Source organism: Maylandia zebra, linkage group LG13 (genome assembly GCF_041146795.1).
Source record: "Maylandia zebra isolate NMK-2024a linkage group LG13, Mzebra_GT3a, whole genome shotgun sequence".
NCBI classification, from domain to species: Eukaryota; Metazoa; Chordata; class Actinopteri; order Cichliformes; family Cichlidae; genus Maylandia; species Maylandia zebra.
This window is the reverse complement of record NC_135179.1, coordinates 436,339-462,594: the sequence shown is the minus strand read 5'-3', so window position 1 is coordinate 462,594 and position 26,256 is coordinate 436,339. Positions and strand designations below refer to the sequence as shown.

At 42.2% G+C, this 26,256-nt stretch overlaps 1 protein-coding gene across 4 annotated transcripts; it reads right to left on the bottom strand.

Moving 5' to 3' along the window:
* Nucleotides 1-5,352: 5,352 nt before the first annotated feature.
* Nucleotides 5,353-23,776, bottom strand: pitx3 (paired-like homeodomain 3). Of its 4 annotated transcripts, XM_076891348.1 has the most exons (5): nt 21,396-21,481; nt 21,167-21,281; nt 17,665-17,782; nt 13,193-13,398; nt 5,353-6,777 (listed from the first exon to the last, which is right to left on the bottom strand). In XM_076891348.1, the coding sequence occupies exons 3-5, from the start codon at nt 17,771-17,773 to the stop codon at nt 6,205-6,207; spliced, it is 888 nt and encodes a 295-aa protein (XP_076747463.1). In that variant the 5' UTR covers nt 17,774-17,782; nt 21,167-21,281; nt 21,396-21,481; the 3' UTR covers nt 5,353-6,204. The 4 variants fall into 4 exon arrangements, with proteins under 4 accessions (XP_076747463.1, XP_076747464.1, XP_004572558.1 ...); XM_076891349.1 differs by lacking the exons at nt 21,167-21,281; nt 21,396-21,481 and adding an exon at nt 23,543-23,776 and having other exon boundaries at nt 17,665-17,835; XM_004572501.3 differs by lacking the exons at nt 21,167-21,281; nt 21,396-21,481 and adding an exon at nt 23,543-23,776.
* Nucleotides 23,777-26,256: the final 2,480 nt, after the last annotated feature.

Genomic DNA, 26,256 nt, shown 5'->3' with positions numbered 1-26,256 from the left:
GGAGCTGAGGGAGGTGAGAATAGAGCCGACGAGTTGAATCTGTTTTTCAATAGATTCGACACCACAGTGTCTGCTCCCACCCCCACAACCTCACCTGCAGTCAGCCTGGAATCCAGAGCCACACCACTGTGCCAGCCTCTCTCTTCACATGTTGCCTCCTGTGAGATTCCTGACACCCCTCCCCCACCCATCACCTTCACTCAATACCAGGTTGAGATGCAAATGAGGAGACTTCACTCAGGCAAGTCTGCTGGACCAGACGGAGTGAGTCCCCTTGTCCTCAAGGCCTGTGCCCCCCAGCTGTGTGGAGTCTTTCATAAACTGTTTATGCTGAGTCTGAGTCTGCAGAGGGTCCCGGTGATGTGGAAGACATCATGCCTCGTCCCTGTACCAAAGACGCCTCGTCCCAGTGGCCCCCAGGATTACAGGCCCGTGGCACTGACCTCCCACATCATGAAGACCCTGGAAAGGCTCATCCTGGACCAGCTGCGACCCATAGTAAGACCACATCTGGATCCCCTTCAGTTCGCTTATCAGCCTCGTCTCGGAACAGAGGACGCCATCATCTACCTGCTCAATCGTGTCTACACCCATCTGGACCAGCCGGCGAGCACTGTGAGGGTCATGTTTTTTGACTTTTCCAGTGCTTTCAACACCATCAGGCCGACCCTCCTGGGTGATAAGTTAGCAGCGATGCAGGTGGATGCTTCTCTGGTGTCCTGGATTGTTGATTACCTGACAGGAAGACCACAATATGTACGTCTCCCACAGTGTGTGTCTGACAAGGTGATCAGCAACACAGGGGCACCACAGGGGACTGTCCTCTCCCCCTTCCTCTTCACCCTCTACACCACAGACTTCAGCCACTGCACAGAGACCTGCCATCTTCAGAAGTTTTCTGATGACTCTGCGGTGGTTGGATGCATCAGCAGGGATGATGAGACAGAGTACCGGGCTGTGGTCGACTCCTTTGTCACGTGGTGTGAGCAGAATCATCTGCAGCTCAACGTGGCAAAGACCAAGGAACTGATCGTGGACTTCAGGAAGACCAGGAAACACTTGACCCCTGTTTCAATCCAGGGGGTCAGTGTTGACATTGTGGAGGACTATAAATACCTTGGAGTACACATTGACAATAAACTGGACTGGGCTAAAAACACCACAGCACTTTACAGGAAGGGCCAGAGTCGTCTCTATTTTTTGAGGCGACTGAGGTCCTTCAACATCTGCCAGAAAATGCTGAGGATTTTCTATGAGTCTGTTGTGGCCAGTGCGATCCTCTATGCTGTTGCATGCTGGGGGAGCAGGCTGAGGGTCGCAGATGCCAACAGACTTAATAAACTGATCCGTAAGGCCAGCAATGTTGTGGGGATGGAGCTGGACTCCCTCAAGGTGGTGTCGGAGAGGCGGATGCTGTCCAAGATAAAGACAATGTTGGATAACACCTCCCACCCACTCCATGACATGTTGGTCAGTCACAGGAGCACGTTCAGTGAGAGACTGAGATTACCGAAAAGCACCACTGAACGACACAGGAAATCATTCCTGCCTGTGGCCATCTCCCTGTACAACGCATCCACTTAACACACTGTTTGCTGCTACAGCTACACATGTTTCTTTTCCAAATATTTATTTATAAGTGACTTATGTATGTATGTATGTATATATATGTATATATTGTACTATTCTTAGTTAGCGTATTGTCTGTCTTGTCTTAATGTTGGTTTAAAATGGAGCACTGTAACAAAAAATAATTTCCCCCAGGGATCAATAAAGTATTCTGATTCTGATTCTGATTCTGAATTGTGCACGTTCCAGGGCAGCGCGGGGGAAATATCACATTGTGTGCCGCCATAAGCCTTCGAGGGCTTCTGCATCATCATGCAAAACTAGGTCCATACAATAGGCAACATATACTCACATTTCTAGATGCTCTCCATGATATAGTTGTACAGAACAGACCAGATCAGCCCAGGTTTGTGGTGATATGGGATAATGTCAGTTTCCATCGGGCTGCTCTGGTCCAGGCCTGGTTCTCCAACCACAGTCAACTTGAAGTGGTATGCTTGCCCCCTTACTCACCATTTTTAAACCCTATAGAGGAATTTTTTTAGGCTTGGAGATGGCGTGTATATGACCGCCAACTACATGCCTGCATGCCTCTTCTGCAGGCAATGGAACAGGCCTGCGGCGACATTCAGGTGACAGCAATCCATGGATGGTTTTGACATGGAAGAGGATATTTTCCCCAGTGCCTAGCGGGAGAAGACATTGCTTGCGATGTTGATGAGGTCCTGTGGCCAGACCCCAACAGACGGCGGGATCCATGAGCCCACGTATGCACAATTGTCATGATTTTTTGTTTACAGTATAGTGTTTTTTCTATTACTGTATTATGGGTTTTTTGTTTTTGTTTTGTTTTTTTGCTTTATCTGAATTCATGGTACTGCAATGTACAATATTGAGTAGGTCTATTTGCTTTTTTGGTTGTTTGCAAATGTGTCTCCTGAAAATATGCCTTCTGAATGAACAATGGAAATCAAAGACTGCAGTGCTTTATATAAAGTAGACTAGTGTGTTCCCCTGCTCTGTAAGTGTTTGCATACGATGCAAGTATGTGTCATTTTGTCAACAGAGTTACATTTTGACAAAGGAATGTCAGGTTTTGATAGCAGAGTTTAGGTTTTGAGAGTAGAGTTTCAATTTGGTGCAGATGTGAATGGTATATTTCCCAGTGTTGTGTCATGTGTACTTGTGTTTAGGGTTTTGGCACAATGAGCAAAGTTTTGCAAAATGTGTTCAGGCAACGGGCAAAAACTGTAATATGTTCTAATTAATATTTTTGACTCCTAAACTCTCCAGACGTGTCATTTATGCCACGCCGCCTGTCTAATTCTATTTTAAAATTATGCTTTTTTAAAAAAAGTAATATAGTAGTGATTATAATGTAAATAAAAATATTACAAACATTAGATTACGTCTTCATCGGTGTTGTACATATATCAAATCTATCCTTTTCTATTTTGAACATAATCATCTAAAGTCCTTATGTTAAAAGTAATTAATGCATCATTTCTTAAAGCATAATCCCTAACTTCCTCTGAGGTGTCGGGATTGTTTTAAAACCATTTATGAAATATTAGGTTAAAGCAAAACTAGAGAACGGCTGAATCTTCTCTGTTTCTAGCGCTAACTCCTCCCTGTTAGTTTGCTCTTCTCCCCTACTCTCTGAGGTAATTGTTAGAACTTCCTTCGTTCTGTATTTTTTCCAGACCACGCTCTGTGCCCTCTCCTCTCTTTCTGTGGGTCTGAGGAAACATCAGGGACCTATAAACCCTCCGGTGGAGTATTGATTCTTTATTGTGGTGTGGCTGTGAGGAGCACATACTGTGACCGTTTCTCTTCACTCCACAAAACAGGTCTGTGAGGAGGCCACCAGGAGACTCGCTGCAGCTGGATCAGCAGGTTAATTTGAGCGCTCCTTGCTGCTTGTTGTACAATCTGACAGTGCTGCTTTGTCTCTGAGGGTGTGTTTAATACTGCAGCACATGTTTGTGTGTGCACAACACCCTTAATCTACAGCTTAACATTTAGGGTGATATAGTCATTACTGTTCTTTAGATGTGGGTGATTTGGCCTGTTTTTAAATATTCATAATTCTGGTGAATAGAAGTTTATATAGAAGCTTATGCAAATGTGACTCTTCAGCTGTATGAAGAATATTACTGGATTATTAATCATTACAACAAATCTTAAAAAACACTCACACAACAATCAGTATCTGATGAAAGGTCCTGTGATCAGGATCTCCACTGGAGAATGTCTGTTTGATTTTATTATTATAGGATTTAATATTTCATTTTAAAAACAAGCATCTCATTCAGCCTGAGAAGTAAAATAATTCTATTGATTTTGCAGGGCTGTAATGTAATTATGGACATACAGGCCTTAATGAGTTAATTACACCCTCAGCCAATAGGACAGCTGAGAGTCATTGTTTTTGTTTGTGTGATGTTAATCCACCTGCAAGCGTTCACAATATGTGAAATTAGATTTCAAAATATAATATTTTTAATTCTAATTATTGTTATTTTTTCATTTTAAATTTACTGTTTTTCAACAAAGCTGAAAAATTTTTTTATTTTGTTTATTTAATTAAGATACAAAAATGACACATATTTATTTGTATTCCTGAAAAGAAATGAAAAATGTGAGTCGTTGAATATTAAGCTTGATTGATTTCTGGCTTCTCAGAGAACTCCAATGTGGCGGGTGTGAAACCAGTTATTTACGTCTTTGACAGATTTCTAAAATATTTTCCTTTTTGTGTTCTTACAGCTGGTCTAATAAATGACATTTGTAATGAAATAGATCTAATTAATATATAGATATGTTTATAATTATAATACATAGAAATAAATCAATAGAGAAACAAAGAACGCGTGCATTAAGTTCAGCCATTGGTAATTCAATAAGTGTTTAAATATGGATAAGAAGAAATATTTGCCCCTCTAACATCTTGTTTTCCAGCCCCACCCTGGTCTCTGAGGCTTGATTTAGCTTAACCGTGAGCTGGTAACAAGCTTCAAACATCCACGATGCTTCACATTAAATCTTCTTCTCCATTGTTCCAAAGCACGCTCATCTGGTAAGTCTTCTGAGTAAAAACTGTCTTAAAAGTGATGGAGAGAAAAGCACTGAAAAGGTAAAAGGCTCCTACTGTAAACGTGTGGCATTTGATTGTTGCTTTTTGTTTATGGCTTCTGACTTTGTGTCACAAAAACATGCTGAAAATTGTGTTAGAAGATCTAAACATATTCATAGAGATTTTTCTTTAAACTCTGTATTTGCCTCACGGTCCATAATCAAAGGAATATTAAGATTTTTGTTTAATTTTTATATAAAATGATTTTTTTAAGTGTCTTCATTTTCTTCATACTCTCCATATTAATTCTGGGAGTTTCACAGTGCTTCAGTGTTAAAACCCACTCGAGATAAAGTCACCCTGTGGTTTAAAGCTGAATGAGTCCGATAAAGGGAACAGCAGTGGAAATGTTGATGCAAACTCCTTGTTTCGGACTTTGCTGGGACACCCTGCTCCTCAAAGCCTTTATATAATACTGGCAGCGTCTCTGTGAATTCTCTCAGCGTTACTGGATCTCCTGTGGGCACCACTCACACTGTAGGTCAAACATATCACTGAGCACTATTTCCCATCGAACTCTCTTCCAGCCTGCTACTTGCTGCTGAGGTGAGTCTGTTTCCATCACATCATGCACATTGCTTTGAGAACAGCATGTTTTAGTTCGTGTCACGTCTTTGAAATGAGAGAAACGGAGTGATAGATGCTCTCCACGGTTCATAGAATCGGATCCTTTAATTGGTTCATGAATGAGACAAAGCAGGCTACACCAGGAAGAAAGCTCGCTTGTTTTTTGTTTGGTTTTTTGTTATAACAACTGCACTCTTACATACATGTTTACAGTCATGGACTTTCTTTGTATAACACCACACAAATCTATATACTCAATGGCTTTTTATATTTACTTGAAACTTCTTGCTCATTCTGGTGCATGTGTGTGTGTTTGTTTGTTTAAATTCGAGGTTGTGCTCGTATTTCAGGACTAACCTGTCACCTCTCCAAGCCGACCTTTGACCTATGATCCTTCAACGGTCGAGGAATTCACAATAAAGTTCTTAAAGAATGTGCTCATAGAACATCAAACTAGGCCTTTGTATTTGTAGAACATGCTCCTGTCATCCGTACTACATTTGATATATTTTTCACATACAAAACAAACAGAAAAATTCAACTATATACATCTTCCAGTTGTCTTTGCAGCGAAGACTGCAGCTCAAAGGGTTTTGTGGGCCAGCAGCAGTCCAGTTGCAGCATCTTTGTTTTCTTTAGCCTTGGTTTCTACATTTATTCTAATCATGCAGTTCAAAAGAAGGCAAAAATGAAAAGGAACAATAATATTTAAAAATCATTTGAAGCAGTTGGTCAGTTCAGCGACAAAGCGCAGTGGTCCATCTGAACACGTCTATTTGTTGTGTCAGTTGTGGAGATAACTCTTATTGTGTACCATGAACACACAAGCTGGCAGTCTGCTGTGCATCGGCCACGTTACAGATGGAACTAAGGAGATGTGAAGTGGGGTAGCAGTGAGTTTACAGCTGGTTGACTGAGTCAGAGTTTCTAGTTCATACTGGCCGGTCCACAGCATATTGACAGGGGCTCAAGTTGGACACGGGGTTCTGCACTGCTGGATAGGCGAAATTGGTGTGCTGCTTGGCCTTGAGCCGCAGGCTGGCCAGACTGGAGTTACAGGTGTCTCTGTACATGTAGGGACTGGCTGTGGTGGCGTAGGGGCAGGTGGCTGCGGTCACTGCTACCGAGTTGAGTGCTGAGGGACTGTTGAGGTTGTTGAGATTGCCCAGGTTGTTGAGGCTCGTAGCAGGAACTCCAGCTACTGCTGTGGGCACCATGCTAGAGGCCATGTTCATGGAGGGGATGGTGCTTGGTGGGGAGAACATGGGCTGGGATGACAGGGGGCTTACATTCATTGAGTTAAAGAATGGGAAGCTCTTGGCAGAGAGTGGGCTGCTTGCTGCTAGGCTCTTGGTGGCCCAGTTGTTGTAGGAATAACCCGTGTACATGTCATCATAGGGCTGCATGAGTCCATTGAATTGGGCACCGAAGCCATTTTTGCATAACTCTGCCTGCTGGTTCCTCTCGCGCTTTCTCCACTTGGCACGCCGGTTCTTGAACCATACCTAGGACGCACAAAAATAGCTAGTTATATGTTACAGTTCATACAGTGTGTGTATGAACAGGTCAGTGTGAGGCATAAGAACATTGTTTTGGCATCCAAAACGTTCTTTTTTCACAAACACAGCTGGACATGTTCTGAATTCTCTTTTTTGGCTTCACTTTCCTGGTTTAAATCCTTCAGTTACTCGTGAAAGCTGCAGCTCCACAGTCAGGTTGCACAGAAACCATCAGACAAACAAGCTCAGACAGTGAATCGTTACAGCTGCCTTCTTTTCAGAAGAAAACCTTACATTTTGTCTGTATTTGTTACATTTTTGGAACATCTATAAAAACATACATATACGTATATGTATTGTAACCCCAAAACACTGTTTTATTCTGTCGTCATTAATAAACCCAGACAATTCCATTAAACACAGGTATACATAACTCATCATAATTAGGACAATACACAATGCTCAGCATCTCCTAACTCACAGATATCACTGTGTGGTCATTCTGGATGTTTGTACATCTGCCAGTTTGGAAGGGAACACTGTGGGAACACTGTGGGAACACTGGGAACACTGTGGGAACACTGTGGGAACACTGCGGGAACACTATGGGAACACTATGTGAACACTGTGGAAACACTGGGAACACTATGTGAACACTGTGGAAACACTGGGAACACTGTGGGAACACTGTGGGAACACTATGGGAACACTGTGGGAACACTGCGGGAACACTGTGGGAACACTGTGGGAACACTATGTGAACACTGTGGAAACACTGGGAACACTGTGGGAACACTATGGGAACACTATGGGAACACTATGGGAACACTATGTGAACACTGTGGAAACACTGGGAACACTGTGGGAACACTATGGGAACACTATGGGAACACTATGTGAACACTGTGGAAACACTGGGAACACTGTGGGAACACTATGGGAACACTGTGGGAACACTATGGGAACACTGTGGGAACACTGTGGAAACACTGTGGGAACACTGGGAACACTGTGGGAACACTGTGGGAACACTATGTGAACACTGTGGGAACACTGTGGGAACACTGTGGGAACACTATGTGAACACTATGTGAACACTATGTGAACACTATGTGAACACTGTGGAAACACTGGGAACACTGTGGGAACACTATGGGAACACTATGTGAACACTATGTGAACACTGTGGGAACACTGTGGGAACACTATGTGAACACTGTGGGAACACTATGTGAACACTGTGGGAACACTGTGGGAACACTGTGGGAACACTATGTGAACACTATGTGAACACTGTGGGAACACTGTGGGAACACTGTGGGAACACTGTGGGAACACTATGTGAACACTGTGGGAACACTGTGGGAACACTGTGGGAACACTATGTGAACACTATGTGAACACTGTGGGAACACTGTGGGAACACTGTGGGAACACTATGTGAACACTGTGGGAACACTGTGGAAACACTGTGGGAACACTGTGGGAACACTGTGGAAACACTGTGGGAACACTGTGGGAACACTGTGGGAACACTATGTGAACACTGTGGAAACACTGTGGGAACACTGGGAACACTGTGGGAACACTGTGGGAACACTATGTGAACACTGTGGGAACACTGTGGGAACACTATACCTGACAATTCTGCACTGGGCTCAGAATCGTAGTTTGTATAATCATACAAATATAAGTTCATATATATTTTATTTTGAGATTTTTCAAACATTGTTACAACTCCAGCATGTAAGCTTTCTCAGTGCTGCACAGCATGCTCATATTTCCATAACATATTTTGGTTTAAAGAACAGCATGAAGGCTATATCTCACTAAAAAGAATAGTTTCATAAATATCTGGTAATTTGTGTCATTATAAACGTGGTTATGGTGATTATGGCCCCAACAGTGCTCGCTGGCACCTTCAGTCCTTTCTTCTTTAACCAACGCCATCAGTATGTTTTGCAGCAGTGAGGCTGCAGAGGTCTTGAGATCATGAGATGTTCCTTGTGTGACACCTTTTATATGTGTTGTTGTATCACATTTACAAATATATTTACTTAGAAAACTGGTAACATTTTAATACTTATTTTAGCTGCTACATCAAATTAAGACTAGCTCTAATTAAAAAACTTTTATTCTTTTTGTTTTTTATTGTTTTGTGGAAGTTACATGAAAGTTCATTTGCAATGACAGAGCCAACAGGTAATGTTGAGGGTAGAAAAGGTTAAACTGTAGAGAAACACACAGCATGAAATGCCACAGACAGGAAGATGTAATTTATCTGAAAGTTGACGTCTAACAGTTTCACTCATAATTTTATTTCAATAACAAAGACAAAAGCGAAGGACCAAGAAAGTTAGAAACTGTCTCTTAACCATAACTCTCTGTCAAATACTCAGTAATATTGTGTGCGCACGAACCCACAGTCTCTGAAATACGTGATGATCACAGACAGTAAGTGTACTGTCAAACAGTCATATTAGGAAAGGCTTATTAAAACTCATAATTCACTTATTTGAATTGCGAAATCTCAATGAAAGAAATGTCAGGGAAGGGCAAGCGTCACATTGGTGCTTTTATGGCCCTATATTTGGAGGATATATATCGGATTAAAGCTTTAGTGGAAAATTCAAATCTAGGGTTTTTCAAAATGAGAGGAGTTCTTCTGTAGCTACATTTCTGGACAAACTTTGCAGAACAATGGTGTTTGACACACTCCACCATCCATATAAATACTTGGTGTAATATCTGATTCACTCTGATTGACATGTAAACGCTATTTCACATCCCCGTTTCTTTCATTAAGCAACACTAAACTGTGAGCTCGAGTTTCCTCGGCTGAACCGGAGAAAATTGTGCATATATTTCTGATATCGTGCACAGATGACTGTGACGCTCCACTCAGCCACTTCTCTGTCACATCTCCAAGCTATAGAAAATACCACTGCCAGATCAGTAATGTGCTTCAGTGCTCTTATTTTATACTCTTTACACTGGCTTCCTGCAGATTTTAGAAGTCATTTTTAAATTATTTTACATATATATAAATATATATTTTAATTCCCGTCTCGCCCCTGCGGGCGGTCTACCCTTGAAGCTCGGGGTGACGGAGCTTTTCAGCACAAAGACTTTGTTCAGCTGACTCTATGGACTCAAAGTCCTTACAAACATTTTTGTTTCTTTATTCTGTTTTGTTTGAATTTATTTTTTTCTGTATTTTTCCTTGTTTTTTTTTTATCTTATTAACTGTATTTCCTATGAGTTTATTGTCATTATTCCTGTCGTTTTCATTTGTGATGCACAGCGCTTTGTGACTACATGTCTGTGAAAAACACTTTATATTTGCTTCCTGGTGATCTGTTCAGAACCACATGTCTGTCATATTCACGTTTTCTGCTGCTTTAATCCTCCTGAACCTCTGTGTTGGTGCATGCTGTGCATCACCCGATCCTACAGTAACAGAGAAGTGTCAGGACAAGCTTGTGAGAGTCGTCTGCAATGCTGTTTGAAGGTTTCTGAGAGAGGTTTTTTTCACTTTTATGCGTCTTTTGCTGAAATAAATACACAAATCCAACGATCCCTCTGAAACCACAGTGAGACACATTTGATGAGATGGACTGGTTACCGTACTCCACTTTGTTACTTTTTGTCTGTGCCTGAAAAATAGTCACCACAGAAACTCTGACCCAGTTTCGTCTGTTGACACATCTACCAGTGCAGAGACTGGGCCCGTCTTTAGTGCGTCACCTGACTGACCCGAGCTGTCAGAAAGCCAAACCTACCAAACAATAATCAGGTTTCACAGCAACCCGCTCAACAACTGCCAGCTTTAGTTTACAGGTTTAGCAAACCCAGAGCACTCCTGACTGTTGGGAGCTGTTTATTCAATTTAGTCTCATCTTTAGAGTAAGAGACCAAACGTGCTGACCTCTGAGACCTCGACTCTATTAAGCCACACAAGCAGGTTAAAAGCTTCATTTATCTGTTAGGTTTTAACTCTCCTTAGACCAGGAATCAACAATGTTTGCAATAGATTTAAGGCGAGTACTGGCATGTAGCACTTTACATCATCATTACGTCTAATACTTTGGATGTCTTTACAAAATGTGCTGCCATCCACCAACATTCACTGAGTTGTACAAACGTTTCTCATCCAGCATCATTATCAGCACTGATTTACCGCACGCCCCGACTAAAGTCCCACTTACCTGCCGCTGAATATGCCACCGACAGTCAATTTAAATCTCCTGCACTGAAACCAACCTTGGATTTGTCCGAGTCTCTGAACATTTGATTATAATTTTTAATTTAAGACTGACACAAAGCCATGACAAGAACATGAAAGTGTAAGGCCGGCCACGCCCTGATGCGGAGTGTATTTCATGGGGTGTATTTCACATTTCAAATCCAAAAATATGAGTCTGCTAATCTGCTGATGTCAGCGTTCAGTTCAACATACAGTCAGTGTAGATCACGCTGATCCAAAATGAAATGAAAACCAATAATGCATCACGTAGAAGTTCTTTATGATCAGTTCGCTCTTTACCCAAGAATCCGTCTTATCAACAGTGGGGTGATCTGTGCCACGCCCTGTTTCTACGAAACCATAGAGGAAGTGGGTCATGTGACCGCACATTTTTAAAGAGTCAACCATTTTCCTCATCCTGCAGAGAGGAGAGCCTCATTGCACAAGAATGAAGCACATAGAAGTTCTAAAACTTACTTTGAAAGGCAACAAAATCAAACTTTTGTTTTGTGTGAACATTTACAGATGAAATGTTTTAGCGCTCTGTAAGCTGCACTATGAGTAACTCAAACAAGTCCAGACTCTTTTTTTCTTTCCGGGCTCCTTAGACTGTGATGACTGAGAACCTTCACAGACATATTTAAACTAACTGTGATTGCTACGGTGAACTTTGCACACAAAACCAGATCCTACAACTACACTGGATGGTTACCGCACACCGGGGGCAGGTTGTGCCACAAAACCACTTTGTTTCGGATCCACAGTGATTGTTCCCACACGCACAACATCCTGAAATACATGTTTTAGTTGGAAACATGACTGTCATTGCCTTGCTTTAAAGTCACTTTAAGTAAAAACTGGCACAGCACAGCCAGCTTTGATGTTTAACAATAGCTCCCTGACAAATCACACGAATCACACTGACAGATGAAATCTTTGGAACATGGAGGAATCTGCTTCAACGGTCCGCATCGAGAGTTTTTAGATTCCACCGATGGACGTTAGGAACGACACGATGTGCGCTCTATTGTCCTTTCCAAATATCAGCCGAGCGTGCGTGCTATGTGACCTTTCCTACAGCCAACATTAATTTGATCCATTACTTGTCAGGCAGGCCAGCGATTGTATTGTCATCCATCACAATGTGTGTCCTCCTGCTTCATATAGCTACAATGACCAAACCAGTGGGTGTGGCCACGTTCTAATATTTAGGTTTATTGTCCAAACTCACGCTTTGGTGAAGGGAACAAAATGTTTTACCCAGCTAATTACATGGAGTCACATCCATGGGGGCAGATTTGTTAATGACATATTTCAACATTGAATAGCACGGTGCACACAGAAGACTGACGTATCCCGTTCTTGAGTTGTGCTAAAATCATGAATTCTGCCCCAGCTTTACAGATGAACATAAATTTTAAAGATTACAATCAGTATTACAGAGTAAAGTGTTTTCCTGAGCAGATGAAGATCCGACAGGATTAAACCCCCCAGATTGCAAAGACACTTTTCTGCCTTTGAATTTTTGGAGGTGCACAAAGTGAGGGAGATATTTCTGATGTGGTCCTTTCAGCTCGTGCTGTGTGCACACAAACCTTCCCACCTGCAGCCAATCAGAAGAAAGTTGGTTCAAACTCTGAAGAGCCAACAAAGCTAAAAAGGCTCGTTTCACTTGATGAAATTAGAATAAGAATAATTCCACCCTGAAGTAAAAGCAGAGTAATATGTCAGAGTCCATTTGTCACTATTGTTTATGAACAGTAGCCCATCACAGACTCATCTGTGGGACTGGCTCATAGACTTGCTGGACAACAACATGTTGTGAGGAGACGTCTGCATCTTATTTGCCTGAGCTCTGCACTCTGCCTTCTCCTGTGCAGGCTGACGCCATTCAAATTAAGGAGATCACGATTTTTCACGCAGTGCTGCAGTCACTGTGAACGCACACTTAGAAGTAGGAGGTTTAACTTTGCCAAGCTTGACAATGGCACTAAAGTTGTGGTTTGCAGAGGTCACAGTTAATAAGTTTGCACACTTGGGGGACACAGTCAAAGGCCACCAAACGTTAATGCAGGGAAATGCTTGGAAACATGTTGTGCAGCCTTGTCACCTATACTGGAACAAAATACAGTCAGGGCTTCCCTCTCCCCACCATGACAGCACTCATGTACCCACCCTGACCCGAGCCTCGGTGAGGTTGGTCCATACTGCAATCTCCTCTCTGGTGCTCATGTCAGGGTAGCGGTTCCTCTGAAAGGTGGCCTCCAGTTCCTGCAGCTGCTGGCTAGTGAAGTGTGTTCTCTGCCGCCGCTGCTTCTTCTTCAGAGAGCCGTCCTCGGCGCTGGACTCGTCCAGCTGGTTCTGCTGGGATTTCTCTGTGTCTACAGACACACAGGGTATAACACATTGCATGAGACACAAGGAGGAAGTGACAGCAACGACTCTATAGACTATCAAACGGCTGGTCGTGAAGGTTCATACATGACTGTACAGTAATGATTAGAATTAAACATACCCGTTTTTTAAAAGGAAGAAACATGCATATAACTGCATGTTGCCGTGGCTGACGATGCAAATCAGCTCACAGTCATAACTGTACTCTACTCAAGACCACATGAAAGCAGCTGTGGACACAGTGACTCAGATTTCTGTCATATGTTCGCTGTAAGTAATAAAGGCCAATAAAACTGATCAGCATTAATCAACAAATCCATAAGAAGTCATTTAACACCAACTACACCTGCTGTACATCACTGTAATCAGCACCACACCTACAAGGAGGAACTCGTTTCTCAAATAACAGAAATGTGTAAATATGTATAAAACATTTATTGACTGTAACCTTTAAGTAAAATACATGAAAACAAGAGTGTTTGCTGGTTTCTCAGTTCATTCAGCATCTATGCTTTTCTGACTCGTACTCAGGAAGTTAACAAATGGTTTTCATTTTATACCCACAGTCATCTCATTTATAACTGGTAAATGGTGGTCACATGGTACCTTTCAAGTAAAGGTCATCCAGTCATACATACAGTCATGTCCCTCCTACATCCATGTCTAAGTACTCTCTAATACTCAAACACTGAGTGAGAGGCTACAGGAGGAGTCAGGCTTCAAGCACCCATCTGACTGGACCCATTTAACCATTATACCAGTGCAAACAGATCCAGTTTTGTTATGCAGTAAAGTTAACATGTGCAAATTAACGTGCAAATTTTAAATTTGTATAAATTAGGAAACAAAGTGGTTTTATGTAGATAAATCTGAAGTGTTTTCACTTTAAGTAATGTCACAAAACTAACATGCAAGCTAACGTCCGAGTAACACAGAAACAGACTTTAACATCAGTGATATTTGTTATAGTCATATTGTGTGTTAAATAGTTGGCAGAAGCAGTGTTAATGTTTTTATTTGTTGTTGTTTTCTTTTTTGTGATATTTACAAACTGCTCTTCCTGTTGCCCCGGATCATAAAAATAAAGTGTTTCTCTGGAAGTGTGCGTGAACATAAGGAGTGCCGCGGCCCGGCTCTGTTCGGACTTGTATTCCTGACATTCAGAGTCCGTTCCACGTTGTGATTACAGAGGCCATCCTTGCCTGTGCTTCTGTTATCATACTTCCACGTCTTACTTTGTGTTTGGTTAAGTGCTCTCGGGGTTCCCTTGCTCCTGTGTCACTTCTCTTGTATTTAGTCTGTTCACGTGTATCCGTCTCCAGAAGTCTGTTTGTTTACCTTTTTGTCCATGCCGAGCTCGTGCGTTTCCTGTTTTATTTTGATAGTCCCTGTTTCCATGTGTGTCACACTGGGCTTTGGCTTTCTTGGCTCATTAGTGGATTGTGTCCCCCAGGTGTTTTCTCTGCGCCCTTACCTTTCCTCTGTTCCTTGTCGTGTCCTTACACCCAGGCTGTGCTGTGTGTGCTTCTGTTCTTACTGTTCCCAGTTCGGTTTATGCCTGAGTTTTGGGTTTCCTGCATCCTAAAGCTTCAGCAGTACAGCTGCTGTTTCAGGGTTGCTGCTGGGTTGTCGCACAGCAACCACGCATCACTTCCATGACCATCTCTGCATTTGAACTTGTGTATTTTTGATGCGCTTCCAGCATCCATTAATAATCATTAAGAAAAGATTGAGAGTGAAAAACCACAGGAAATGTACTTTATTATTTTATAAACATGTCCTACTTGTTTGAATATAGACACCAGAAAAACTGAACGCTCAGGTTCTTTTCTGGGAAATCATCCGAATGCCGTAGGACAGTGATTTCCCAAAATGGGGATTTTGCTGGCTTCGGAGAGAGCTAGAGACACTGGAAACATTTTTCTGACACCTTTCATGCTGGATGGCTCCGGCACTATCCAGACCAGCTGAAACTGACTGGATAATAATGTGAGAGAATCATCAGATGGTATCGCTCTGTCCCAGAACGTAACATCGTGTTGCCTGCAGGGAATGCCTGCAAACAGTGCATTATGGTCAGAGATGTGCAGGAGAACAGAGTGATTGCATTTCGCCCCCAGTGCAGTGTTTAAGGGACTGCATGTTATGTCTGCCAGGCCTCCTCTCTGACAGATCTGACTCCTGCAATTTGAGGACCTCACAGAAAGAAGTGAAATTAGTTGGCCAGTTAATCCTGTGGATCAGGCTTTTGTGACGAGGGCAGGTTGGGCTCTGTTTGGTGAGGGCTTAGCTCTCTGGGAGCAGTTCAAAATGATCAGCAGGGTTTAAAAGCAGGCTCCAAGGGACCACCGACCAAATGAATAAGCTGAAGCTGCTATCTGGCAGTAAACTGACACTGGGTAAGCTGTCACTTAAGGCCAGAATCTATAACACAATACGGACGAAAGGGCAGCGACTTTTAGAGTAATGCAGCGACGGACAATAGGAGCAATCGGACTGATAATGTGCCGACATGACAAAGTCCTTCCAGGTCAGCCTCTCTGAGATTTTAATACGGAAAACAACTTCAAGAAGCTTTTAACCAAATTACTTTTCAACAGCTGGGAAAAAAAACAAAGAGCAAGATGCATTCACAGAAAGAAGAAAAAGACATGAGCTGCTAAACGTAGACGAGTCCAGATCCCAGCTTTCAGAAGCCAGTCAGGTTTTACAGGAGTGGAGCCTTTTATCCAGAGAGAAAGCGTCCAGTAGCACCGCACACTCGTTCAGTTACGCCTGCAGCATAGGCGTCAGCTCGGTGTGGTGAGGTGTGGCAACCTATTCTCCAGAATAACAGAGCTTAAGGTTGTATGTTTTGTTCATGATCACGTGAACATTAAACTGAAAGTAACACACACACGCATATATATAAAATAGCCTGTGTGTGTGTGTGTGTGTGTGTGTGTGTGTGTGTGTGTGTGTGTGTGTGTGTGTGTGTGTGTGTGTGTGTGTTTGGTAAATGGAAGTTATGACATGTTTTATTGCAAAAGACAATTTCTTTAAACCAGACTTTAATGTTATTATTATTATAATTATTATTATTAGTCTTTTATTTATCCAGGTAAAAAATCTCATTGAGATTAAAATCTCATTTCCATGAGTGACCTGGCATCAATGTATTCATTGTTTATGAAGTAGAGTTATTTTGGGTTTTGATTGTGGAGTAAAGGCTTGTAATTCATAAATTGCGTGATTTAGATTTTGAACTTTAAACACTGAGTTTTACCTTCAAACTAAAAGCTTTCTTTGATTTATTATTATAATAATAAGCAGTTTTAACTGGATGAGAAATGTGACAGAAGCAGGAGAACAAAAGGCGACAGCAGGTGCTGCGGAGGGAGCGCCGTATTTCTCTTTAGAATAGCGCGTGTTTGACAGTTTGTTAGTGCCACGGATCTCGTGGCGGAGTGGAGCCATTAGATTGGGTTACACACACATAAACACACAGCCTCACGGCACTGACACGGACTGGCAGACGGGTGTCTGGGTTCAGATCAGACCTTAGAGAGCGGAGACGATGATTCTTATGTACGACCGGTCACGTCACGCAAGTCTGTGAAACGTATAAAAATTTCAGTGGGTTAATTTTTTTATAGCGAAGATGAGTGGCAGCTTCATCAAACACAGTTTGTTTCTCTGTAAGAACGGAACTGAAGCCGCCGCCTCTCGGTGTCCGTCCGTCTCACGGTCACGTAGAAATTGGCGGAAGAGTTGACGGGAAGCTGTTCTTCGTCGCTTTGGTGATTAAACACAGAAATGTGGCGACGGCCGCAACTTTTCCAGTTTTCTCGCTTGTAAAGAGCGCGCGATCCTGGCGCCGGTCCGGTGCGCGTCCACGGCGAGAATTACGTTTGATTGTTCGGCGGTTCATTTTCATATTCAAAGTCGGATTGAGCGACGTTTGATTAGAGCTTATCATCGGCCTGAGTTTGGGCCTAGAGAGTCTGCGCCGACACAAATCACCCGCAAATGAAAAAGGCTCAGAATGTAATTCCACTCGCAGCGCAACACTCCGAGCCTTTCTTCACTTCTGTAATGACATTACACTCGAGGTCAGCAGACACAACAGCCCGCAGAAAAAGCAGAAAACCACCAGTTTCTTTTCCAGTCATCTTCACGGAAATATCATCTCGCTGTTAGAGTAAACTAATAAACCATTTAGTCGTACATTTGCGCAGTGCATCAGTCATGTGTCAGACAGAGATCAGACTGACCGCTCTGGTCCAGGCCTTTACATCCCGGGTCATGCTGCGGGGTCCCGGAGTCTGAGAGCGACAGCGCCGGGCTGCGGGGATCACCGTCCGTCAGAAGGTTAAAATCCATAACCAGGCTCTGCACACAGACACACACGGAGCGAAAGACACGGTCAGAACACTTTTCACCACCTGCAGTCAGCATAAAGAAAGAAACAGCGGCCTAAAGGTCAGCGACCACAATTATCATCTGATAAATCTACAATTCTACCAACAGAAAGACGATTTTACCTTTTTAAATATTTTATTTCCAAGAACATTTTCATCATTTTGTAATATTGTTACTTTATTGTTTGCAGTGTTGATTTCAGATGATTATCCTTCTTTAATATTGTCTTACTGCAGGGACAGTCGTGACTCCGTTCAAACATTTATCCATGTTTTCTCCAGTTTTATATTTATGACTCATGTCCAGCTGCCATAATCCATACAGAGCTGATAAAATACTGATGTTACCAACATCATGTGTTGTGCACAACTCCTTTCTTTAATGTAAAAAGGAAGGGACTGAGTTTTCATAATCGTGAAAAATTCAAAAATATTATCAAATACTCTGACTTGAAGTGCATCAAATCAAACACACAGTGTGGTTCATCATGTGCATACAATCATCTTTGCATCTGAGGATCACCTGACGTCTTTGTATCACCCTCTGAATCACAGTGTTTCATGTGGGTCTGTGTGTATTTGTTGTACTTGTCGATACATGCTCTCTTCTCTCTCCAAGCTTTCCTTTCACACTCGGTTGTGGTTATGATTATGATCCCCTGTATAGAAGGCTGACACAAGCAGCTATAAGTACACCTGCCTTGAATTGGCTCTATTTTGGGATACACAGGGAGCGCTGTAGAGGTCTGGCTGTAAAACACACTATGACATTTCCAAGACAAACTTAAGACAGTGAGGTCAAAGTGTCGGTCACTGTTTTATTAATCTGAAAGCAGCTGATTTTGAAAATGCAGTTATAGAAAACGATGGGATGATTTGTGGCTTTGAGGTGAAAACAGGATTTGGTTTAATCACAAAATGCTGGTTCAGAAATGAAGCCAGTAGAAACGGTCCTGAAGCGAGCGGATCAGTGCAGGCTCATCGATGTTACTGTCAGCTGCAAAGTGCTGGACTCAATCAAATCAAAGAAAAGGGAATCAAAGGGATAAAGACCCACCCTAAACTCAGCACGGTGCCAATGTTTACTCGTCTTTTTGATTGACTTTGCATTTTCCACGTTCGGTTAGTGAGTGAAAATTCAGAGCAGGTCTTGAGGCTACTGTCAGCGAATCCATGTCATCAGAGGTTTAAAAAGATGATACGGCTGCTCCCCGTTTGATGTTGCCAGTGTCTGTGTGTAGTTAACGTTGTGGTTACAAGCTTTATACTTAGAAGCAGCACATTTAGATTTCCAGGCGAACGGGTATTTGTGACCCCCACCTCTCCTCAGCCCCTCCATCACGAATGTGTTTCCCTGTCCTCTGTTTGCCACTATGCCAGGCCTGACATTCTGCTAGAGTTAAATCAGAGGGCTCGGACTGCGGTGTTGCATCAAAGACCACCATCCCACTGCTAACATGGATTAAACACTATCCCCTGTTTTATGGTAGGAATTCATTAAAAGCAATGGCCTGAAAAGAAGTTTGAGAAAAGGGCTCAAAGTTGTTCTGACCTTTTTGTCAAAATGAAATGGTTATCCTGACCGGACTGGTCTCTTCCAGGAGGACCGTGCCTCCATCCATATGATGTGATGGCTCACTTAATGCTTAATGCAGATGAAAATGATCTGAATCGCGTGTTATGGTCATTACAGTCGCTCCATCTGGAGTCAGTTAAACACCTACAGGAGATTTTAGACCAGCTTGGCAGACATTACGCTCTACTATCAAACACTAAACGAGCAAGATGAAGTTCCAGCTCCCAGGAGAGCTTCATCTTTACAATAAGGAGCACTGAAGAAATCTGGGGGTGTGTGGTGGCTCAACATGTAGCAATGGTTTTCTTTTAATTTGTCACTCATCTATACTCTACTCTTGAAATATGGGAGGTAGAACCAGTGACCACATGGAGTTTTTCTTGTTTTGTCTTTATTCTATTGTTCTAATCCGTTTCTCTTGGCAGAAATGCCCTAAAGAGTCTATGCAAATATTTGTAGCTCCATGCAAAACACACCTAAAGACTCCTACAGAGAGGACATAAAGTCCTAATATTTAGAGGTCAGCTTAATAAGACAAAATCAAGTAAAAATACTAAATGTAATCCCAGAAAGAACCACACAACGCCAAACTCAGCCTGACAAATGCAAATGTCCTCCACTAACGTTCACAGAACAAATGCTGTTTGGCACAACAACACACAAAAACATACAACTGCATTTTCTTCCTGCTCCCTCTTCACATCGTGTCAGCGGGTGTGATGCTGCGCTGAGGCCAACCTACATGTTGTGATGAAAGGTGTGCGACATGTGCCACATCTGAATCAACGTTTTCTTCCACTTCTGTTTCTCAGCCTTTAAAAAGCACGTTCGTGTGATCACCACCAACATTTGCTACACTTCAGAGAAAAAAGACTTGAGTCTCTTTTTTTTATTGAGCATCCGTGACAATGGTGACAACATTTCACAACAGACGGGAAAATGAGCACTGCGTGGAAGCTACAGCTGGATCCCGGGGGTGGGGGGCGAGACCTCAGTGCTTTGGATTAATGACTCTGACATGGACGGTGGGTTAAAAAGATCAGTTACTGTTTTATTTTCCAACTTTTCTTTAACGGGATGACTTAACAACGACAAACACACACTTTTACATTCAAGGCCCATCTATAGGCTTCACTGTAAAAGTCAAACAAAAGCAGCAAAAACTGCAACAAGATATGAATTCAGGCAATCAGCTTATATGATAATGAACTCTTTTCATTTGAAAAGCAGACCATCAATGGATGTTTACCTTTGCGCTGGATTGTTGTTGAGCCACTTCTCTGTTTTAAAGCTAACAGCCCTCCACAGACGCCACTTAAACGGCGATGGACTCGACAGAGCAACAGCCGCCCAGGTTTAGTATCAGCAAGGTCCGGTATTTTGGCCAGAAATGACAGTGAGCTAGTTTGGGGCACTATATCCGCCGTGGCAGTGATGGATGGACGCGGGGCCTGCTGTCAATGTGGTGCTGAGAGGCCCGAGAGGCCGGCTGGCTCGGCAGTGAGGGCGAGTGCGGGTGATGCAAGCCAGTCATTTTGTCCAAAACAACGTGCCACAGCCCCACCCACCAGCACTCACACACACTTTCTCATGAAGGGCTCGATTATATTTGTAAAATCAAAAGCCCTCATCCTCCCTCCCTGCTCAGTATGTCCAACAAACTATCACCGAGCTAACGAGCAGGCCGGGCCTCAGCAGCTGACAGTGTGACTAATCACTGACCGCACAGCCTCCCGTGACCGAACCACTGAGCTGAGCAGACTTTTTCACGGATCTTACCTCTGCTTTCTAACACAGACCGCGGCTCTTTCCTGGAGCACACTCGAACCTCTACCTCAGCTTTGAAACAAAGCCTAAAACACGGGTAATCTGGAGGAGGCGGGCGGGGGTCCTGCTAGGAAGTAAACGCAAATCAACAGTTTGCATGAGCAGAAGCGCTTTGCATGAGTAGCAGCCTGGTGAAATCGAGCTCAAAGCATATATCTGCTGACGATAATACAATAAATACTTGTGAAAAAGTGGAATCCTCTCATTTCTGCAGTTCTGGCGGTCCATCTGGCAGTGCGCGCGGCGGCGTGCTTGCATTTCCACGGACAGCAGGCATTAGCCCGGGAATTATTCATAAACGCGTTGAGAATTAATTCCTGGGATTAAGAGTTGATTAAGATGTGTGTCACTTTGCTGTCTGAGAACTTATTAAGGGCCTCCTCCTCCTAAGAGGCGGCAGATGGAATTTCGGTCCAATGTTTGTAGATGTTAATTTCTGCCCTCCTATAACAGCCATTTGCATATGATTGAGGGAGCGAGGCCGATGAAGTCCTGCAGCAGAATCACGGAGGAATAATTGGTTGGGCGAGCCAATAGAAGCTCTCGACAGTGATCAGTACAGAGCGTTTCCACATCAAGAATTTATTAGGCCCGATAAAAAATGCATTTCACCCATTCAGCTCAGTCTGCGAAGCAACTTTAGTTAACAGAAATTCAGACCTGCAGGGGAATACTAAACACTCGCGATTTTATTCACAGACGGCCGGGTTAAGTCCCGCGCGTGAATCTGGGTCCATTTATAACTAAAGGTTGTGTTTGAACAGTGTGCGATCTGCTTCTTATTATTAGATGGAGCACAAATGACAGTCAACTCCAAGTCTGTATTATTATTATTATTATTATTATTATTATTATTATTATTATTATTATTGTTATTATTAGTATTAGTATTATTGTTGTTATTATTATTGTTATTATTAGTAGTAGTATTATTAGTATTATTATTGTTGTTGTTGTTGTTGTTGTTGTTGTTGTTATTACTTCGACAGATCACAAAAGTAATGTAAACATGTTGATAAGTCATTGTGCTGGAACCTTGGCCTCTCAGCGGAGCACCTCGGCCCTCGGCTGGGTGTAAAATATTTCCATTGTGCCCTGAGGCCAAACGTGAACTTCGATTAAACAAATTCAAGTAAGTATTTTCATATGTCCGGATGCAAAAAAGGCTATAAAGTACAGGCCTGCAGGGGCAACGCTAAGATGGTCATTTATAAATTTAAAAAAGAACAATCGCTTTGATTTTCATGTTTATAATGATAACAACAACAACAATAATAATAATAACAATAAAAATAATAATATGAGCAGCGCGAGCTTCTGAGTTTATAGTGATCGAACATTTTGATCTGTTTATTCTGTAGTGACAGTTTCACGCTCTTTCCCTTTTTTATTATTTTAAAGGAATTAAACAAAATTATTTTGTGGAATAATAATAATAATAATAATAATAATATAAACAGCGCGAGCTTATAGTGATCGAACATTTTGATCTGTTTATTCTGTAGTGACAGTTTCACGCTCTTTCCCTTTTTTGTTATTTTAAAGGAATGAAACAAAATTATTTTGTGGAACAATAATAATAATAATAATAACAATAATAATAATAGCATTATTATTATTGTTGTTGTTGCTGCTGTTTCCTTGAAGATTCCCTTCAGTGTGATTATACAGAGTGAAGCTTGTGAGTATCCGCGCGCGTGTATGTCCGCGGGTTCGTGGGGTTTCCTCGGGCCTCTGCAGCCTCCCATCAGTTTTCCTCACATTCACAAATATTTTTCACATTTTCAAATATTGTCACGCCGTCGTTTGAACACGTTTCGAGATGATCATCTTTCTGGTTATTACAAAAATAGAGGTAAAAGAAAAACAGGCCTCGAACACCTACCCACGGAGAAGCGCTGCAGCAAACAGCACCGCTCTCTTGTACCAAGTGCGAATTGTCGGATTTACTCGAAGCACGTCACGCCGGCCGTGTATAAAGTTAACATTCACTGTGATTTAACTGAAGCATCAAACGGTCGCTTTTCATCAGCACAGTGATCTGCTCGTGAGGAACGCAGACGGGATTTTATTTGCGTTCCAAGCGCTATTCACGGTTTATTCTTCTGACTCTGTCCAAGAACAAACAACGTGTGTATTTTGGAAAAGTGCAAATCGTCCCACAGAAGAACGTTAACGAAGCCTCTCAATTTTTACTTTGGTCGTCTTGCGAACTTTAATGCACAGGAAAAAAAATCTACTTGGATTTCAAACACACCAAGAAAAGCTGAAAAATAAAAAGACAAAATTACTGAAGGGGCGCGGGGAAAGTTGGGCAGTTTCACTTACATGGAATCCCAGGCTAGTTAAATTAATCCGTGGAAAGGGCAAAGAGCTCTGCTGCAGGCTGATGGCTGTCCTGGCGTCAGGTCTGCTGGTGACATGGACAAAAACTTCCCCGGGTGCGTCCAAACCTCAGAAGAATGTGTCTGCCGTCACTCTCTGTCTTCCTCCTCTTCTTCTATCCTCGGTACTGTCAGACATGAAGGCTGTGGACGAGTGAGACTTGATCCCACACAGAGTATAGGGAAGAGGCGGGAGGGGGTGCGGGGATGGGAGGGGTTGATCTGGTGCTAAGTATTGTGTGCGACAGGTCCACTGCAGAGAGGAGAGGCGAACCCCCCCCCACACACACACACACACACACACACACTCAGACACACTGATGTGCAAACACACGCAAACACTGAACTCCCATTGGCTCTGTCTACAAACACCCTCCATCTCTTCCTGACTGCACAACTCTGGTTATTATTTACCTGCACATTGTTTGTAGGGAACAGCTGCACTTATAGCTTTAAAATTCAACCAGAAAAATGAACAATAGTTTAGTTTAAATTGAATTTAATCATTTTCAGTTTAGTTTACACTGAAGTTTCTTTGACACAGAAATAAATAGATCTGTCACATAAGCTCGAATATTTACTTGAATAGAAAAGAAATGCATCTGTGCTTCCTGTGGAAGATTTCACTTCACCGGCACGTTTTAAAAGAAGTCTTGTCCACGCTCGGAAGTATTTCTGAGCGTCTCTGAGAGCAGCGCTCACAATGACAACACTCAAACGCAGCTCTACATGTGGCGTAATTTAACATATTTAACCACGTGTTCAGTGAACCTGGAATTCTGTGACTAATGCAGCTGATACCAATCAACGGATTCACTGGACTTTTAAAGAGGAAGCACCACTATAGAGAAATGATTTTCATAAACATCAACAACAACAAAAATCAACAATCTGTTATTAGCCTCCAGAATGGCCACTATCAAAACAACAAGAACAAACCTACTGAATATTCTGGTAGCTGAAATAATGGAATTTACCATCATGTACAAATACTGACATTTTTCATAATTAAAATACAGAAAAAAATGTGTTTCCAGGAAGGCAAATTAAGTTTTAATGCAATTCTATCAACTTTAAACTCCATCAAGTCTTTTGTATTTTTATTGATTATTTTAATATTAAATTAAATGTATTTGCATGTTTACATGCTTACACAAATTGAAATACAATTAATAGTTTAAAATGTGAAAAAAGTGTTGTTATCAGTTGGATTTTATTTTATATTTATGTAATTTTATGAATACCTGAACAGGTAAACCAGACAGTTAAAAGTCAGGAGAACAAAGATGTCTGCCACTAAACTATCCAAGGTGTGCGCTCAGTGGAGGGAACGATACGAGAGCAGTCCCAGCGAGGCTGGAGACGGAGCCATACTGGAAAGGCTTATGACGATAATAAGAATAAGAATCATTTTATTGGAAAAGTCTGACAGAGCTAATCTGCTATTTGTATGAGAATTAAAAAGCTCGATGGTTGGGGGTGATTCTCTGTATTTCTCTGTTTTCCAATAAAGAGACAAGAATCCTCCAGTACTGCTGTTTTTGTTCCATAAAGCTAAAGTGGCTGATCAGAGTTACTGGCTCTAACATCTTTGGTGTGCATCTTTCCACCACGTCTCCCAGCGTGTCCAGTCTGGTTCCAATTACAAAGCCAACTTTCCTCACCAGTCTGCCTGCATCCGTGTTTCTAATGCCCCCCCAGCACACTGCATCATAGAAAAGCACACTTGCCACCGCAGACTGATAGAACATCTGTAGCATTTTACTGCAGATCTCAGCATATTCTTAGTTTTCTTAACAAAAAGAGGGGACTTTGCTACTTCTTGTAATAGTTTGTCTGTATAGAGGGACCAGTCTAGTTTGTTATTCAGGTGAAAACCTCGATATTTATATTTTGTTACAACCTCTATGTCTAAACCACAAACCTCTGAATCTACTATCATTTCCTTCATCTTAGAGGTGTTTAATATGAACCATTTTTGTAACTCCAGTCAATGAAGGCTTTTACAATGGACAGACTCTGTTTCATTTCTGATACATGCCACAGTGGCACGGTCGTCCAAGTATTTCTAGATGTGACAGGACTCAGAGTTGTATTTGAAGTATACAGTGTGAAAAGAAATGGAGCCGGGAAAGCCCATGTGCTGCTCATTAGTGTCCCACCCAACCTGATAACTATGGGCTTTCTGTCAGGTAGTCGGTGATCCAGGAAACAGAGGAGGAATCTGCTCCCACCTCTGTGAGCTTGCTTTTGAGTATATTTATTTGGAGGTATTGAAAGTGCAAGAACATAATTCTCTCACGGTGAATTATGTAGGGCAACATCATTCAATTCAATTCAATTCAATTCAATTCAATTCAATTCCATTTTATTTACACAGCGCCAAATCACAACAACAGACACCTCAAGGTGCTTTATATTGTACAGTAGATCGTACAATAATACATACAGAGAAAAAACCAACAATCATATGACCCCCTATGAGCAGCACTTTGGCGACAGTGGGAAGGAAAAACTCCCTTTTAACAGGAAGAAACCTCCGGCAGAACCAGGCTCAGGGAGGGGCGGGGCCATCTGCTGTGATTGGTTGGGGTGAGAGAAGGAAGACAGGATAAAGACGTGCTGTGGAAGAGAGACAGAGGTTAATAACAGATATGA

Coding starts and splice junctions, on each gene's coding strand:
- pitx3 (XM_076891349.1), bottom strand. CDS start 17,773: ATGGATTTTAACCTTCTGACGGACGGTGATCCCCGCAGCCCGGCGCTG. Junction 13,399..17,664: donor TAAAGGCCTGGACCAGAGCG/GTCAGTCTGATC, acceptor GTGTGTCTGTAG/ACACAGAGAAATCCCAGCAG. Junction 6,778..13,192: donor TCACCGAGGCTCGGGTCAGG/GTGGGTACATGA, acceptor TGTGCGTCCTAG/GTATGGTTCAAGAACCGGCG.